The 19241-nt window shown below is 44.6% G+C and overlaps 1 protein-coding gene across 6 annotated transcripts in view; it reads right to left on the bottom strand.

The window, feature by feature from the left end:
* Positions 1 to 19241, bottom strand: part of ELMO1 (engulfment and cell motility 1) — a 1282006-nt gene that overhangs the window by 992709 nt on the left and 270056 nt on the right. For all 6 annotated transcript variants that reach the window (XM_085607465.1, XM_085607469.1, XM_085607468.1 and 3 more), the window contains one exon: positions 12415 to 12455. In XM_085607465.1, the coding sequence (XP_085463591.1) occupies positions 12415 to 12455 (41 nt within the window). The remainder of the gene's footprint in view (positions 1 to 12414; positions 12456 to 19241) is intronic.

Genomic DNA, 19241 nt, shown 5'->3' with positions numbered 1-19241 from the left:
ATGCGTGAGCCGGCCATTTTGGCGTCCCTGGACGCTACCATGGCGTTTGACACCTTGGAATGGCCGTATATTTGGGCAGCATTGGCGAAGTTTGGGTTCGGCCCGGGGTTCATCGGTTGGGTGAAATTGCTTTATGATAATCCACTGGCACAAGTGGTGGTCAACGGACGGGTGTCGGCTCCTTTTGCTTTGGGTAGGGGCACGCGACAGGGATGTCCGTTGTCGCCTCTTCTCTTTGCGCTTTGTTTGGAGCCCCTTGCGGAGTGGCTGCGGTGGCACCCCTCGATGCGTGGCCTTAGATGGACGCCGGAGTACGAGGACCGTGTCTCCCTATATGCGGACGATATCCTCTTGTATCTTGCATCTCCACGCAAATCGCTCATTGTATTGGTGGATGTGTTGAGCTCCTTTGGTCGCAACTCCGGACTGGTCATTAACTGGGCTAAGTCTTGTGTGTACGTTCTCTCCGGGGAGGCCCCCCCCTTCCGCGGGGGTGCCCTATCCAGATTGCGCAGTCGGGGTTTAAGTATTTGGGAATCTTTATAACCCTAGACCCGGTATGAGCGGAATCTTCTCCCCCCCCCCTTCAGCGCCTAAGGGCGGATGTGGCGGGTTGGAGGCGTCTGCCGCTCTCGCCGCTCGGCCGGGCGGCGTTGTTCAAAATGTCGCTGCCACGCTTTTTGTACGCCCTACAGAACACCATGGACGTAGTGCCGGCCCGCTATTTTCGGGAGGTGGAGTGTCTTCAGCGTCGATTGTTTTGGGATGGGCGGCCGCGGATCGCTCTTGCCAAACTAACCCTACCGTGGTACGATGGGGGGGGTCGCTCTCCCTGACATTAAACGATATTATTGGGCCTCCCAGTTGGCTGCTGTCAATCACGGGATGTACGGGCCTGCTTTGAACCCGGCTTTTGAGATGGACAAATTGTTATTGCCAAGCGGAGATTATAATCGAGCACTATACTCGGGGTCCCTTGATGCGCGATTGACAGGCCCGACGCGGGTCGCGGTCCAGGTGTGGCATGCAGCCGATGCGGCGATGGGGTGGAGGGATCGCTTGACTCGGGCGACTCCATTGTACGCTTCTCGGCGTTTGGGCTATCTGTGTAATACGAAAGGCTTTGAGAAATGGGATCTGATTGGTATCAGCAAGGTAGGGGATCTCTGGACGAAAGGGAAATTTAAGACGTTCGACACGCTGAAAACCGAATATCAGTTGAACGATAGGGAATACTTTCGGTACGCTCAGGTTCATCACGCTTTGTGTTCCGTATTCCCCGATGCTGCGGCTATTCCGGAGTCCTCCCCGTTGGAAGATAGAGTATTGGACGGCTATGTGCCGGATAGCACCATTTCGCTGATTTATAAGAAGCTTATCAATGATCGAATGGGTTTGCTGACCTCATTGCGAGTGGCATGGACTGCCGACGGCTTGGAACTTGACGACGAAGATTGGGTGTCGGCGGTGGCCTCCCCAAAAGAGGTGGCTATCCCGGCCCGTTTGCGTTTCGTTCAGCTTAAGATACTCCATAGAGTGTACGTCACGGGGCCTGGTTTGATGCGTATGGGGTATTCGGTGGATGGTCTGTGTAAGCGAGGCTGTGGACAACTGGGGACTTTCCTTCATATCCTGTGGGAATGTCCGGAAGTGACTCGGTTTTGGTGTAGAGTGCATGCGGTGTTAGAAGAAGTCACACATGTTGCCTTGTTGCCGGAGGCACGGAGATGTTTGCTGAATGTCTGGGAGCCAACTGATTACAATGTGATGCAGACGCAGTGGGTGACTCTGGGCTATATGGTAGCGAAGCGTGACATTGCACAACTGTGGGGTTCCCAGAGGCCACCAACGGTCTCGGCGTGGAAGGAACACATGGACTGGTGTATGTTCAGAGAGAAAACGGTGTATGTGGCGAGAGGCAAGCCTGGGAAGTGGATTAAGGTGTGGGGTCCCTGGAACTCCTATCGTGGAGGTATTTGCGCCCCGCCCCAGACGCGAGAGATGGATGCGGCTCTGTCCCTCTAGCCCGCGCATTCCTCTATGCTCCTGCGACATGTGCATTTGGTTTTTTCGGCCTGCCCCCCCCCCCTCCTTCTCCCTGGGTTTGTTTACCCCTTCGATACGGGGAGCACATGTTCCTACTATTGACCTCCTCTGCCTTGTGTGTGTGATGTTTTTCGTTTTCCTTAAAAATATGAAACCTTTCTTTGTTTGTCTATGGGCTGCGGCTGCGGCTGGCTGAGTTGATTAGCATTCCAGTAGCTCTCCTGTTGCTTCATCGATGTGGCTGTTAAGATGTGTTTATGCTTATAATGTGCATTAGCGGCCGGCCTGTTGGTTGTAGGCCCGTATTTGTATGTTTCTGATATTGTAATAAAGGTTTATATAAAAAAAAAAAAACTTTACATTTATCTTTAGAGGAACATTGATAAATAAAAATATTAATAAGGGTAAAATAGACTTTTTTAAAAGCCCAACACGGCCTATCAAAGTCAATGGTAAAATAGACCACTTATCCAATAAACTTTTGATCTTACATTTCATTGTCGTATAGTTCAGGCTAAAAAGTTGATCAACTTGGCTAGAAACATAAATGCCTAAATACCTTATTGGGTCTGTTTTTAACGCCTGGAGTTTTAAATTCGGGGGTAAAAAATTATAATCATTGTTCAATATTAACATTTCTGTTTTATTTTGATTTATTTTATAACCCCGTATTTGTTCAAATCTTCTAAACTCCGCTAATACCTCACTCCAGTTCAATTCATCCGGGTATAAATACAAGATTATGTCATCTGCAAATAAATTCATTTTTGGCATCCCAACAATGGGAGCTCTAATTAAAAGATGATCCCTTATTCTACATGCCAATGGCTCTATAAAAAACGTAAACAAAATGGGTGACAGGGGGCACCCCTGCCTTGTCCCCCGTTTTATTTCTACTTCCCCAATTGATTCGCCATTTATAATTAGCCTGGCATGAGCTCCCTGATATATATTCTTAAGCATTTTTATAATTTGGCTTGGGAACCCAAACTTTAATAAACCAATAAAAAGAGCTTCCCAATTCACTAAGTCAAATGCTTTTTCGGCATCCACCATCGTGATAAAAGAGGGTAGTTTATTTACAGTGACATAATCAAGAGTCTGAATTAAAAACCGGGTATTCGTTGACATAGATCTACCTAAAATAAACCCAGTCTGGTCCGAATGAATTAAAACTTGTGCTATAGGAGTAAAACGCTGTGCCCAAATTTTCATTAATATTTTAAAATCTACATTCAGAAGGCTAATCGGTCTATAAGAGTTAACATCTTTTTCACTCTTCCCCTTTTTAACAAACTAATCAAGATAGACTCCTTAAAAGTTGTAGGAACCTTACCACCCTGCTTAATATAATTAAATATTTTTCTTAGAAAGGGGGTTAGCTTCTTCATAAAAGTTTTATACAGCTCAATCGGGAGCCCATCCACTCCACAGGCTTTTGCCCCCGGAATTGATCCTATAGCCTTTTCTATTTCGTCTGTGGATATATCCATGCGGAGCTGCTCTACCATTTCTCCTGTAAGGCTGGGTACCTCGACCTCCTCATAATATTGATTAATCTGCTCTAATCCAACCTGGTATTGAGTTGCATATAGTTTAGTATAATGTTCCAAAAATGTTTGCGCAATCTCTCCTTTTTCAGTTAAGAGGCCATTATTTCTAGGGTCAAAAATTTCATTAATCATTGCTGTCTCTTGCTTTGTTTTAGTCAACCCAGCAAGCATTTTGCCAATCAACTGGTTTTCTTTGTATACTCGTTGCTGGTAAGCTCTTGAACTAGCTATCTCTTCCATAATGAAAAATTCTTTCAATAAGATGCCTTTTATCCACCTCTAAAGCTGCAGTCCGATTATTTACTGCCTTTGTTGCCATTTCAACATTCTGTTGAAGATTATTAATTCTTTCTCTCCTCTGCTTCGTTTGGGCAGCGGAGTAGGCGATTATTTGGCCCCTTAAGGCAGCCTTGAACCCGCTCCATACAGAGAATATATCTGCCGTGTTCTCATTTCTATTAAAAAATTCCTCAATCCATTCCCCCATATTATTCACCCACTGAGTGTCTTGTAGAAGGAGTCGATCCCTCTGCCACTTGGATCTTGGTTTCACATCCTCATTAATTCTTATCTCCACTTTAATTAGGGAATGATCCGAAAAAGGGTTTGTCAGTATTTCTGTGCTATTATATCCCAGTGATTTGGTTATTAAAAAGAAGTCAATTCTAGATGCTGTATTATACTTATTAGAGTAACAGGTAAACTCCATCTTGAGGGGATTAGCATCACGCCAAAGATCCATTAAAACATGTTCTGCTATTAAACCTTCTGTCACTTTTTTTGGTTTGGGGTTTCAGCTCTTTTTTTTCCCTATTTGAGGTATCCTTTTTTAAGTTTTGGATAAAATTGAAATCCCCACCCCAAATAATCTTCCCCGGTACCCCCCTTAGTGTTTCCCCTATTTTGAGTAAAACTGAGTTGTCATCCATTACAGGAGCATAATAGTTTACAAAATTGAAAGCAACACCCTTTAATCTAGCTTCAACCCAGATCCATCTGCCCTGAGGATCTCTTACTATTTGGCCGAATTCCCAGGGAAGGTTTTTACAAAAGTATACAGCAACTCCTCTACAAGCCAATCAAGCAGAGGCAAAAAAACGTGTGAAAACCAACGAGGAAGAAATAAACTTGGGGAATTTGTTTTTAAATGTGTTTCTTGTAGAAACAAGAATTGAGGTGTCAGGGAGGTAAGCCATCTAATAAGGGCCCCATATTTCTGTTTATTTAAAACCCTGTTAACATTCAGAGAGTATATTCTACACGAGTTTGTCATATCCTACACAATTCATTATTCCTTCCACCTACTACTTGACAAGCATATCGTAGCCATAACCTGCCTACCTTTACCAACCATAGCCTGACTAACTTCACCTTTTCTACTTCTGCTCTGCTGCTGCTCATTTTTATTTTGCCTTTACACCCCCCCTACGGACCGAAGGTCCTCCCTGTCCCCACCACCTACCACTTGCCCACCCCTTGCATTGTGGAAACCCCCTTAGCTGCCACGCTACCCACATTGCTCCCCTCTCAAAACCATATGGGCGTCTTGGAATTATGCCCGAAGTGAATCGCCCCTTATCCCCAGATCCCGCCCATCTAGTTTCTTTCTTTTTATATATTTATTTATTCATTCATTTTTTCATATATCCTATCTATGTTATAAAACCCAATGTGCTCAGCTCATTACTTAATTTAGTAGTGATATTAAAGCCCAGGCCTGTCATTAATATCGCAAGGTGGATGCAGCAACACTTTTTCACCTCACACCCAAGATCTCTTACAATCCACCTACCGTCATCTACTAGATCCTTCTGAGATTTCCTTCAACAGGGCCTGGGCCTCTTCTAGATCAGAAAACATAAAAAACTTTCCTTTCACCAGAACTCTAAGTTTAAACTGGTGAGCAATTGTAGCTTGGGCACCATGAGCTTTAAATAAGTGGAGAATTTTAACAAATTCTTTTCTCCGCCGAGCAGCGGCTGCCGTCATATCTGAGAATATTCTGCATTTACAAGTCTCTGTGACTGGAAACTGTCTCTTGGAATGCCTTTGCTAAAATTCTTTCCTTTATTCTGAAATCTGCAAAGTTCAGTAGTATTGTTCTAGGATGGGTAGAGTTGGGAAAGGGTTGTGCTGGGACTCGATGGGCTCTTGTTATTGTGAGATCTCCATCGATTTCTGGCAGAACTTGCTTTTTAATGAATGAGCTCGCCCATTGAATTGTTTGGGTTCCTTCTAACCCTTCCCGAACACCAACAATTCTGAGGTTTGACCTGCGAAAATAATTTGAGTTCCTCCAGCTTAGCCTCAACGGTCAGAGTCTTTTTTTTACCTCTTCCACCTCTTCCATAACAATCGACACTTGATCCTCTAGCACTGAAACCCTAGACTCTGCCTCCTGCAGTCTACTCGGGAACCCCGCCATTGTCTCTTCGATCTTTCCCAACCTTGAGTGCAGGGCAGGGATCTCCGCTTGTTGTGTATTTTTCATGTCCCGTATTTCTTCAAGGATTAGATTTAGCATATCCTTAATATCTAGCTGATGCGTTTCCTTGATCTCAGCACTCTGGCAAGCGTTGGTAGGTTGATCTTTCATGCCAGCATTTACCTCTCCTGCCTTGGGATCTACTTGACTCAGGAAAGTTGAGGGCAGAGATGCGATCTCAGCTGAAACTGTTCTCCTACTCTCCATTGGAGTGGCAACCGCTGACCCTGTAAACGGACGTGCCGGTACCTCTGTTGTAAAATCACGGTTTTTATTAGGTAGCTCCTGCAGCAAGTGATCTGCATTCTGTATTTCTTTTTCCATTATCCTCGACAAGTTGGCACAACTAGATGTCAACAAAGTTTGTCTGTTTGCTCTGTTTGTAATTGAAGCTGGGGTTGAGCTTGCGGTTGAGATTGTACACGTGGCTGTGCCTTCATTTGGATATTTTGCTGTTGATGTGGGAGAGCCACTAAACCAGGTATTTCAATAATCTCTTGGGTCCTCCTGGGAAGACTACCAGCTTCGCCCATGCCCTTTTCTATAGTTAATGTATCAGCCGGCCTGAGGGAAAATGCGCCTGAGGAGGAGGGTGAAGGATGCCGAGGTTTAGGGGTGGCTTTATTGATAAATAGCGGAAACTCCTTAATTTCCTTTAATTCTTTTTTATCACATCTTAGATTTGAGATCGCTAACATAGGGGCTGGTGTAATTGCTTTAGCCAGGCCTGCCTCTATATTCTCAGGGGGTAATACCAGGTCGAAAGATCCATCGTCCTGCACAGGTGCAGAATAGTTAGAAAGAGATTCTTCTTCGGAACTTTGAGGTAAACTCTGCACCCGGTGAAATGGGATTATCTCCCCCATTCTTAGCCTTAGCACCACGCAGTACCGCTTTCTTTGCCAGGGTCTGGCGAGTTTTCTTAAGGCGGGCTATCGTCTCCTTAGTAGCCTTATTGGAGGTGTGACAATCTTTTAATTGTTTCCCCATCTTTTCTCTTTCTCCCCCTCTTTGCGCCAAGGTGTCTTTCTCTCTATTATATGCCTCTTGCGTCTCTTTTCCTCTTCCCCTTTGAATAATTCTTTTAGCCTTGCCAACCGGGCACGTTTTCCTAGCCTCCTGCCCTCAACCTCGTACCTCTTCCACCACCACTCCTCCTCACCTCTCCCCTGCAGAACACGACGTCAGCTCCGTGGCTCCTTGACTCTTTGACTCCTTTTTTTCTCCCCTTGTTTCGACTTGAAGAGGTAGCCATTAATCATCACATTGTCAGTCTCCGAGCTTCTCAAACCAAGCACCCGCCAAAAGTAGTCGATATACCCTCAAGCCCCCACTGCCACCACGCATCAGCCGTGCTGAGCCAGAGGAGGTAAAGAGCCGCAGATTGGGAGCCAGAAAACCGAAATTTCTTTGGCAGATAATTTCCCGCTATACTTCAGCAAGGTTCCCAGCAGCTCCGTAAATCATCGCATCACCGCGTCTCACAAGCGGAACCCAGCCGCTGCATAGCAAAAACGCCAAGTAGCCATCACCATTGCTGAGAGAGCCTGGGGGCGGGAACCGGTCACGGGTCACGGGTCACCTGCCGCTACATGAAGGCGTGGTGCTCCCAAGCATATATACTTGTCACACGAAATATCTTTATTCTTAAGGTGAATAAAACGATAACATGAGTCACGTGGAATGCATGCAAGATGTTACAGGTATTGGCAGAAATAAAAGTAAAGTTCTCAAAATTGAGGATATTGTATTGAATTTTTCGCCAGAATCACTGCTACTAGTACGGGCCAGGTATGTTTTACTGCTAAGCAAACCTGAAACAACTATTCTCTAATTGTAGTCACGCTCTCTATTCTGGATACAGTAGCTCTAATAGAGATACCTGTGCGTCTTTTGTTTATTTTTTAATCACATCACTTGTTATTTTCAGTCTACATCTCCTCAAAAAGTAGAAGTCATATTTTCTAATTTTATTTGGGTAGGACACCATTCCCACTTACATGAAAATTATCCGTCTCTTTCACAAACAGAAAGTGGGGTGGCAGTTCTTAAACTTCATATTCATTATTACGCATCAATAACCTTAAAGATCAATCAATCAATCAATCAATCAGTGACACTTGTAAAGCGCGCTACATACCCGTAGGGTCTCAAGGCGCTGGGGGGGGGGGGGGGGGGGGGGGTGCCGCTACTGCTCGAACAGCCAGGTCTTCAGCTTCTTCCTGAAGGAGAGGTGGTCTTGGGTCAGGCGCAGGTCGGTCGGGAGGGAGTTCCAGGTCTTGGCGGCCAGGTAGGAGAAGGACCTTCCTCCTGTAGTCGCTCTTCGGATGCGGGGGACGGCGGCGAGGGCGTGGTTGGCTGATCGGAGGTGGCGTTTGGGAGCGTGGAAGTTGACTCGGCTGTTGAGGTAGCTCGGGCCTTGGTCGTGTAGGGCTTTGTGTGCGTGGGTGAGGAGGCGGAAGGTGATTCTTTTGTTGACGGGGAGCCAGTGAAGGTCTCTCAGATGTCCGGAGATGTGGCTGGTTCGTGGGATGTCGAGGATGAGTCTGGCTGAGGCGTTCTGGATCCGCTGGAGTCTCTTCTGGAGCTTGGCGGTGGTACCGGCGTAGAGGGCATATTCCAAATTATTGTCTTGATTCACTCACATTTTAATAACTCACTCACTGAATATACGACGAACCAAGATAAGATTTGGGATTTATCAAGTTTTCTAGTTTGCAGTGCATTAAGAAGAAATTGTCTGCATGGTGAAATTTATGGAGAACGATTATAATGTGTGTTGACTTTTATATGGGTTGCAAAAGAGGGGTAATTATTGAGTTAATGATGGTTGCATACTTCCTTAGCTTTTTTGGCAGCAGGCTTTTATTCCAATGGATTCTAAAATCAGCTAAGAACATTTTGGTGGAGCACTCGGTTTTCATTGGTGTGATAAATTCGTCAAAGTGATGCAAGAAGGATGAGTCCTAGCCAGTGGGTGGAAGGTAATGTGACAGCATCAGATTTTGTGTATTTAAATGTAACTGTGATTCAAAGAAGTTGAAAGGAGATGATGTTCTGGTGTCACAGTGAATTATAATGCACACCGCCTGCATTTTTATTTTGATCTGTCCTTATGAAGGAAAGTGTAACATTCAAGTATTAGAATGTCAGAGAACTGTGGTGATGTAGGTGAAAACCAGCTTTCAGAAATAAAATGCATGTCTTGAGAACAAGAAGATAGGAGGTCTGCAATCTTGCGTGCATGGGCTTGAGCTGAACCCATAGTTTAAAAGAAGGATGACTTTGGAGCAACATTGTGAGACTATAATCTAATTTGATTAGATTATTCTGACCTAGGTACTACACAGTAAGCACTTCTTGGCTTGTGATCTGTGGATAGTCACAGTGGTCAAATATTACCAGACAAGACAGAGAATTTTATGGATTTTCACCAGGTTGAAATGATTTTAGATCACTATTTAAAAAATACATTCGTCTCTGAGCGATAAGATATTGATAAACTGAATGCACGACAACATATGCTCCTCCTTCTGCTGTATAACCCTGGTCTTGCTTGACTGGATTCTAAAGAAGCAAGGGGTTCCATTGAGCAGGTGCCCACACTTGCATTCATCTCTTTTCAAGCTATAGTCTTATCCACTAAGGTTTTCGAACACCTTAATGCGCAAAAAGTCAAATTGAGAAGTAAAAATGTCGAATGCCAGTTCGTATAACAGAGTTGTAAACATATACACCTGTGGATGAAATTTAGCACTGGGGAAAATGTGCAGCTACGGTGGATTTCTGAGATGTAGGTTATGGGGTACAGTTGTGTGCATGTGTGTTCCAACAAGACTGGCAGGGCAGGCACCACTGGAAATGTGGTGAACATCCACAGTCATTATTGTCTTGCATTCACACACATTTCCAACAGTTTTTCAACCCCTGTTAAACATGTAACTTTGACCCTAAAAAAGGTTAGGGTATATGGGCAGATATGGTGAACACACTACTAAAAATTCTCTCCATTTTCTGGAGTTTAGCAATAGGCTTTTCTATATATGGCAAAGAACAGATGATGGACAGAATGCTGAAAAAATAAAACATTCACCTCCAGTCACAGATCTGGGTTTAATCCATCATTTCTTTGCTCAACACATCACGCCAGATCGGGACCAGCCATACGCAAATCAGACTTGACCCTGCTCCCCATGGGAACAGTCCAGTCCAAACTACCAAGCCAGGTCCTTCTTGAAGTGAAAACAAGTATCCTGGGACAGGCTTCGGGGTATCACCCCTCATCAACCAGGCTAGCTTGAATCCAGTGGCACAGTGAGAACAGGACCTATGTCTGGGTATGCCCCTCCCACTTAGAGAGACAAAAGCAAAAGGAAGAGAAGATGGACAGAATGCTGAACAAATGAAACATTCACCCCTAGTCACAGAACTGGGGTTAAGCCATTGGTTTTTTTTTTTTTACTCACCACGCCCCCTATTTTGGACCTAGCCATAAGTAAATAAGTCTTGACCTTGCTCCATACATACAATGAATTTAACCCATATCTGAGACTGGGGGTGAGTGTTTCATTTGTTCAACATTCCATTTATCATTTGTTTGCGCAGTACTTTTTGCCCTAAGTGGGATGGGTATGCCAAGAATTGTGTCCGATGCTCCCTACGCCACCGACTCAAGCTAGCCTAGCTGATATAGGGTGATACCCCAAAACCAGTCCCAGGATGCTTGTTTCTGGTCCAGGGAGGACCTGGCCTGCCTGTTCAGGCTGAACTCATCCCATGGGGAGCAGGGTCAAGACGGATTTGCATATGGCTGGGTCTAAACTTGTTTGGCGTGGCGAGCAAAAAAACAATGGATTTAACCCAGATCTGTGACCAGGGAGTGAATGTTTGCTTTGTTCAGCATTCCGTCCATCATTTGTTTGTGGAGACATTTTCTATATATAGCAACATATTTTACTTATTTAAAATAAAAAAATACTTAAATGTGCAAAGGCAAATTTCTGCCACCCATTTTATTGCACGTTGTCTGTGCTTCGGTCAATACTCAGGAATAAGTATGGAACAGCATGAATGTTCATGACATGTAGTGTAGATTTCAATGCACACTACTACAGACTTGTTTGAATCTCATGAAATGCATACATATAGGGGAATTGTTGGTGCAGGTCACCAATTCCCATACATAAGCAATTTTTGTAAATTGGGCTTGCAAACTCTGGGTTGAGTTTTGCTCACTTTTGGCTATTTTGTTGCTTGCATACAATGAAAGGAATGCACCCCAATCCTAAATCGGAGAAGGTTTGGTAAAATAATCTGTATTCCAAAAGCAGAATATTACTTCCTACAACTTTTAAATGAACAGTTCACTCCATTCGCTTCAAATCTGTCGTGCATACATGTGATGACATGAATGAATCACAAGCTCTGTGGTTAAAGGTTTATCATACAAGACTTGCTTTTTTTCACAGAGACCGGCCAATACAATAATATAGGGTTCAAAAAGGTAAAAATGAAGGCAGTGAGAGTACTAGGTAGTGCATTATACAGAATAAATATGACCTGAGTGGATTAAAAACGAATTTTAGGATGTGCGCACTAGGAGTGTGCAAATTTTAGAATTTCAACTTCAAAATCTTCATGAATTTCTTTCAAACCTTTGCCACATTTACAATGTGCCAACGTTTTTCATACAGATTTTATGGGAATATGTGCGGCAAAAGTAGGCGTTTTGCCAAGACTACTTAGAGGGAAATCATTTTTAGGGAAAAAAATTCTTGCACAATAAATTTTTCAGGAATAGTTTTCGGTGGAAAACTTCTTCATACAGACATTCCACTGGCTCTAGAAAAGTTTTGCAAAATGGACACCGTAAGCAAACTGCATAAAGTGAAAATATTGTTAATTTCATGAACTCTTGAGAGCTAATTTACATTTACAACCACTCCTATCACAAATGTCCACGTTGCATGAAATCAACCGAGTACTTCAAAATCGTGTTTGAGGCACTATTCCCGCAACAAGCATCGCTTGTATGTCAATGAAGTGTGATTGAGCCTTTTTTTTTTAAACACCATGAATTCCCATTTACACACACACATACATACATATATATATATATATATATATATATATATATATATATATACACACATACATACATACATACATACATATATCGAACTATTAATAGGAAGGACATTTCTTCGAAAAACCATCCCCCTGGTTTTGTGCACTTCAGAATATTCTTTACAGACTAAGGTATATATTTTGTTATGTATGATGTATGTTACGACATTAAATTAGACAACATACATTTTGATCATCACTTACCCATCGGAGACTTCCTTTATTATCGACGACAATGGTTTTTTCTATAAGAGAAAAGAAAAAATTAGGACGGAACATCGTGTTTCTTGTCAAAGGTTAAGAGCATTTTCTGTATGAAATCACAAGAAATAATTCGCCAGGCTTTTAAATATGTAAATTGGTTAGAGGACAAGAGGAGTGAAAATAGCTAATTGAGCCCAGGGATATGGGCAATAAACTATTCTATGATGCTTCCATTAGCAAACATTTAGCCACCCAGAGATTTGTGATAATCAATCGGAGCACAATTCAGTATTATGTATGGCAGTACAGATATCGGATATATTTAAATTTGAAATACAGTAGCAACTAAATGATAAACCATGGAACACTCGAACACGTTGAGCAAACCCAAAGAGATACATCGGAAATATAAGTGACCCGGGTAAACAGGCATTTAAAAGAAGCAACCACTGGATATTATTTCTCATGCTCCATGATTTAACATGGCTAACTAGCCCACTTTAATGATGATTCTCTTGATGCAGTCAACTGATGTGTATTCTGCATTTCCTGCCCTCACTAGTATCTAGTAGTAACTAGTATCACTAGTATCCCCGGGATGGGGTCCCTCGGATACTGCATTCATCAGGTCCACGAAATGGGGTCCCCGAGGATGGTGTACGGCTCTGGGAAGGGGCAGCATGTCCCCCCTCCCCATAATATATTAATTGGCCACACACAATGGGTTTCTAGGGGCCTACACATGGCTCAGGTGGTGGGGGTGGGGTCACACAACACACTACCCATTAACAAATAACACTGCGCTGACACCCCTGGTGGGGGGCTTCTTTATTTACAAGGGCGGGAGCCTGTATTTTTCTTTTTTTAAACCAGACGACGGATCCCATTAAAACAATAATATGTTTATGGCCAGAAGGAATCCTCCCCCCACCAGGCCTAAGGGGGCATGGTATCCCTATCCCTGCCCTTCCCCCTTTATGTATTTTTGAATCTTTTTACAGGACTGGGGATTGAGTGCTCATTGCACCCTTCAAGAGGCGTGACAGTCATTTTGGCATAGAGGCCACACCACCCACATAAAAATATGAGCCCTCCAATGGGCGACTCGAATGAGTCCGCGCTGGTTTGTGGGTCTTGTAGTGTGTGCCTTAGTTGTGTTCTGCTGTCTGAGATCTTTCAAGCTCACCAATGGGCCTCCACTCGCACATCCGGCTTGTCAATCCTCCATGGATGCCTCCACATTGAGACTCCATGATTCGGAGCTCCGTGGCCCCAAATTTCCGGGTGGTGCATCTCCCGAGGCTCATATTTTTATGTGGGAGGTGTGGCCTCTATGCCAAAATGATTGTCGCGCCTCTGAAGAGTGTAATGAGCACAAAACGCGTCAGGCGTGAATCGACAGGCATGCTGTAAACTGGATCCACCCACCGATCCGGCTTTTACCTCATGAAGGTTGCTGCAGTGGATGTCAGAGTGCATCTCCACATGTGGGAACCTTGGAGCTTTGATATATATATATATACACACACACACACACAAATACATATATACACTTACACATACATATATACAATATATACACAATTTAATATGCCAACAAATGTCTTGGGAGTGAAGTACTCATTTTGTGGCTATGAATGTTCTATCACTGTATTCTAATTCCTTTACCTAATTATTCCCTTTCCTTCTGAGAAATGGAGTGACATGACTTAACATTTTTATTTATGGTCGTTGTTATATCTCTCCTTCTCATCTCCTCCTATAATCTCTATCCACTCAATTTGATCCCTCCAGATGGTGGGAATACGTAATGAGGTGATTTCGTTTTTTCAGTGTAAAGTACTTATTCAATAAAATAGATATAGTCATTGAAAAAATTTAAGGTTACAGGGATGTTATACTTAAGCTCAGATTTCACTCGTACAAAACCATAGAAATGCAGCAGTTATAGTTAGCAGAGTTAACTATAACTTACGCCCCCGCAATGCACTGCCTATGACCTCACATAATACATCACTCATAACATGGTCAGTGACATCACTGATGACATCATCCCATGAGGGTAAACGTTTCAGAGAATTAAAGATATATATTAAGCTACAGCATAAGTTAAAATACTATTCTTACTCTACTAGTAATTAGCCATACTATTTCTGACATATCATCTGAATGTTTGTGTGACAGTGTCAGTGTACAAGTGAATGTCTGAGCGGCTTTGTGAGTGGGTGTGTGAGTGGCTGTATGGATGGGTTAGTGGGTATGTGAGTAGCTATATGGGGGAGTGAGTGGCTGCACAGGTGTGAGTGGGTGTGTGAGTGGCTATATGAGTGAGTTAGTGGCTGTGAGAGTGAGTGTGAGTGGCTGTATGGGTGGGTGAGTAGCTGTTTGAGTGTGTGTATAGGTGAGTGGGTATGAGTGGCTGTATTGGAGAGTGAATGTCTGTGTGAGTGGCTGTAAGGGTGAGTGGGTGTGTGAGTGGTTGTACAATTGAGTGAGTAGTAGTGTGAATGACTGTAAGGGTGGGTGTGTGAGTGGCTGTAAGGGTGTATGAGTAGGTGTATAACTATCTGTATGTCTATGAGTGGATGTGTGAGTGGCTGTATTGGTGAGTGAGTGGGTGGGTGCACGAGAGGCTGTAAGGGCGAGTTAATGGGTCTATGAGTGGGAGTATGAGTTAGTGGATGTTAGCCTGTGCCTGCTCAGCCTGAGACGGCCGGCCAAACAGTAATGCACACCGAAGGCAGTGCATTACCACTCCTTCTGTCACCCCCCTGGGCCCATCCCAATACTCGGCAATAAAGGAAAAATAAAACAATAATAAAATGTGTTAATTATCGTTTTATTTTTCCTTTCCTGCCATTTTTTGGGGTGGGGAAAGGGCGCTTCTCCGCCATAGCAGGGGAGCAGCCGCTGGCCTTCAACCTCACCATTCACCAACAGGCAGTGCTCCTTGAAGACTAACCAGCAGCTCTTCTCAGCAAAAGGACCTGATAAAATGTCTAATTTAGATCTCCCATTTCCTCGCTTCAGTGTCTATTTCTCGATCACCTAGCTTCAGGAAAGTAAGCAATATACTTCCACTGTCTGAGAAAACAACCTCACCTCCGCCTTGTGCACAGAAACAGGCGGGGGGGCTTCCAAAATGGAACATGAAGTCCACTATACTCTGGATCACTATGTTCATCACACAGGCACACATATAACACCAACTTGCAATGGTAGTGCAGCAATCTGCTTTAGTGTATACGAGCAGAACTTTACACGGCTGGTCACATCTATCAATTCCTGCAACACTATAATGCCACCACCGCTCTACATGCTAAATCCATGAAAGGAAGAAGAAAAGGCTTTGCAGAATGTAATATTGTTTGCTTTTTGAAAAATAATAAGTGATGCTTTTGATATCAGGTATACAGGGGTGTCCTTTTAGTAATAAATAAATAAATAAATAAATAAAATAAATAAATGGCATTAGGATAAAAATGCAGGTTTAATTTTAAGTTCATTGTCTGTTGTTAAAGTTCTGCTGTGACCTGGGGTTCAGTGGGTCACAGTAGGCTAGTTCAACAGGCTATAAAGTGATTTCCACTTAGACTCACTACTTCTAAAGGCATCACGTGACGAGATCCTTTATATCTGGCATGAATCCGGTCCTCCGGTGCTGGACAAACCAAGAACAGGGGTGCTTTGCACCCTGCCTCTCCTCTAGAACAGGACACGGTGGCAGCAGCATAGACATTCTGCTGCAAAGCTCTCAAGCCTAGAGCAGCTCTGGCCTTTTCTATGGATCACACAGCCAGAGCACTCTTCCCGTTGCTCCATTTTTAGCAGCACTATTGATTTATCCGCGGGAACAAGGTTTGTACTTGATTTTCAATTGAGTTTATCAGGTTTTCAGAGCCGTCAACACAACCAAACGGGGTCATTACACACTGAAGCACAAAGGAAATCAAATAACAAAACGGGCTAACAGTACACTGGTGGGAAGTGAAACAACACACATGCCCAGGAGGCACATTTCAAATGGGCAGCCTGACAATTAAGAAAATGGAGAAATTCTCTGATCACATATAGAGGGGCGAGGGAATGAGAAAGGGTGCGTTGCATTGAAGCATCACCAAGCAAAGCTTGTAATGCAATCAGGTATGCTCCACTGGACTGTCAAGCTCTCTGCATCATGGACAGCCCTGTGTAGCAGTCAATATGCTGCGACAGGAGCACATCCAACAACAGAGCTTAATCCATGTGTGTCAATAAGTGAAACAAGCATTTGCAATGCAATATGTCTTGCATTAGCGAGATTTTGAGCTATTGGCATTGTAAATGACAATGATTTTTATTTATATGTTTTGAAAACATGCAAGCAACGACTAGAAGTACAAAGTGCACATACATAAAAGCCATTGTCGTTTGATTGGACTAAGGAGAAAAAAACTATGACAGCAGCGGTCTATAAGATGATAGAGATAACTAGTGAAGTAGGACGAAACATGGGGCTGTATTACAGATGACTGCGCCAGCGCTAATTGTGGCTGTGCCCCCGAGTTTGTCAGTGTTTATGTGCGTTTGCGTCTGTGGGCTAATACAATATGCGCACAAACGCACATAAACACAGTTCAAACTCTGCGCCAACATCATGGTGCATTACAGACCGATCCTCTGTAATGCCATCGGGTGCATACTCGGGTGCACAGCGACAATCAGCGTTGGCGCAGTCATCTGTAATACAGCCCATGGTTTGGGGGTAATGCGGCTATATTGAGTGATAAAAAAATGGCGGTAGATCAGGATTCCAAAGGTTTGTACAAAGTTGTGAGCACAGTATGCAAATGACCCGAAGGAAGATCGAGGGGGTTGGGTTTTGTTAAGTACTTTTTATATTTTTTGCCAATTTATTTTCAATACAGTTGGGCAAAATCACAGTACAACACTGGTTCAGGAATTTGTTTTCAATTGTGAAAGGCTGAGCTGTGGCCTCTGCCCTCCTAACAGGCCTCTCTCTCTCATTAACTTCCTATGTTTACCATCACCGAGCTGGTTGCAGCGCAGGCTGTCACTGCAGGCAGCTCTGTCAGCAGGAGGGAGGGGGCTAGTGCCAGCACTTTGGCACTTATCATGGTCGCCCTAGCCAGGGAGGCCCTGACAGGCATAGACCAGGGGAGCAGTGGTAGGCACGGAAGAGGTGGCTCTGTGAAGAGATGGTATAGTGGAGAGGGCCAGTAGACAGATTGTAAAGTAGGGAGCAGAGGCGGAATGGGGACATCCTTGGAGGCCTGGATTACATGCGCTATGAGGTACAGAAAGTCAGGATGGGGGTCGTTGAGGAGAGTCCAGTGCTAGTAGTGACAGGGATGCAAAGAGTCAAGCGAGTCGGGGTTGATGGTGGAAAGTTGGGGTGGCAGTTAAAACACAAGGATGCATGCTGGAAGGAGGATAAACTGGGCGTGGAGAGCAGGCTGGCCGCGGTCCATTTACCTTGGTGTGGAAGCACAGCAGTGCCAGGCGGATGCAGTACGCCATGCCCTGTGTTTTTTTAAACCACAACAGACCTTGGGCAGCGGCGTGCCCTTGTTTTGCAGGCAGCAAAACCCCCAAACTGGGGTGGCGTAGTGAGCAAAAGAACAATGGATTAAACATAGATCTTTGTGACTGGGGGTGAATGTTTGCATTGTTCAGTATTCCGTCCATCATTTGTTCCTTTTGCATTTGTTGCCCTAAGTGGGAAGGGTAGGCCCAGATGTGGGTCCCATGCTCACTGAGCCATTGGATTCGAGGTAGCCTGGCTGATGAGTAGTGATGCCCCGAAACCAGTCACAAGATGCTCGTTTCCAGTCTAGGAAGGACCTGGCTTGGTAGTTCGAGCTGGACTGTTGCCATGAGGAACAAGGTCAATACTGATTTGCATATAGCTGGGTCCGAACTGGGGTGGAGTGGTGAGCAAAAGAAAGATGGATTAAGCCCAGATCTTTGTGACTAGGGGTGAATGTTTGCACTGTTCAGCATTACTTCCATCATGTGTTCCTTTTACACTTGTTTTGCAGGTGGCTGACTATCTGCTGCACTGTGTGACGCTTGTTACTCTACCGCTTGGCCCACTGGTGCAAGCGGTCCTTCTCCAGGACGCCATTGACGAACACACAGAGCTCAATGTTACCCTGGAAGCAGGCGCGGGCTAGCACTGCCAGGTAGCCCAACATGTGGTTCCACTGGCCGCTGCTCACCCAGTCGGTGTAGAAGCTGCAATAGAGCCGGTACAAGCAGTTGTTGGCATCCACCAGCAGCTGCAGCGGGGTCTGGGGAGGACTCTGCAGGCCTCCCCCTACCAAGCTGCTGCAGGCCAGCTTCTGTAGCTCCACCGGCATCACAGCGCCGGGGCAGTGCTTCTTGATGTAATCCTAGAAGCCCTGGATTCCTAAGGTGGCTAAGATTAGGGGGAGGGAACTAATATCCTGCAGGGGAAAAGTCGGTTAAAAAATAAAATGACCGAAGATTAAGCCCCTGTGTCTTGAGGCTCCTGGGGGTGCAGATGCAGGTGAGGTGGTGGTGCTGTGGGACTGATCCTGTGGGGGCTTCGGCGTTATGCCTTCGGTCAGTGAAGTGGGTGCAGGGGCTGCTCATTGCTGCTCCAGCCGCCATGTGCTCTCTCACCGAGCCATGGCCGGAGAAGGATCTGTGCTGGGAGTCGGGGAAGAGCGCTGACGTAACACAGTAAAAGGAGGGCCGGGCCCAACTTCACTTGACTCGCGGAGTGAGCAAGCCGTGCTCTGATATACATAAAAAAGAGGCAAGTTCAGACAAAAATAAAGGCGTGCGGACGCTATAGTAAA

The sequence above is a fragment of the Triturus cristatus genome, chromosome 5_2 (assembly GCF_964204655.1).
Source record: "Triturus cristatus chromosome 5_2, aTriCri1.1, whole genome shotgun sequence".
Taxonomy (NCBI): domain Eukaryota; kingdom Metazoa; phylum Chordata; class Amphibia; order Caudata; family Salamandridae; genus Triturus; species Triturus cristatus.
This window is presented reverse-complemented; position numbering and strand designations above follow the sequence as displayed.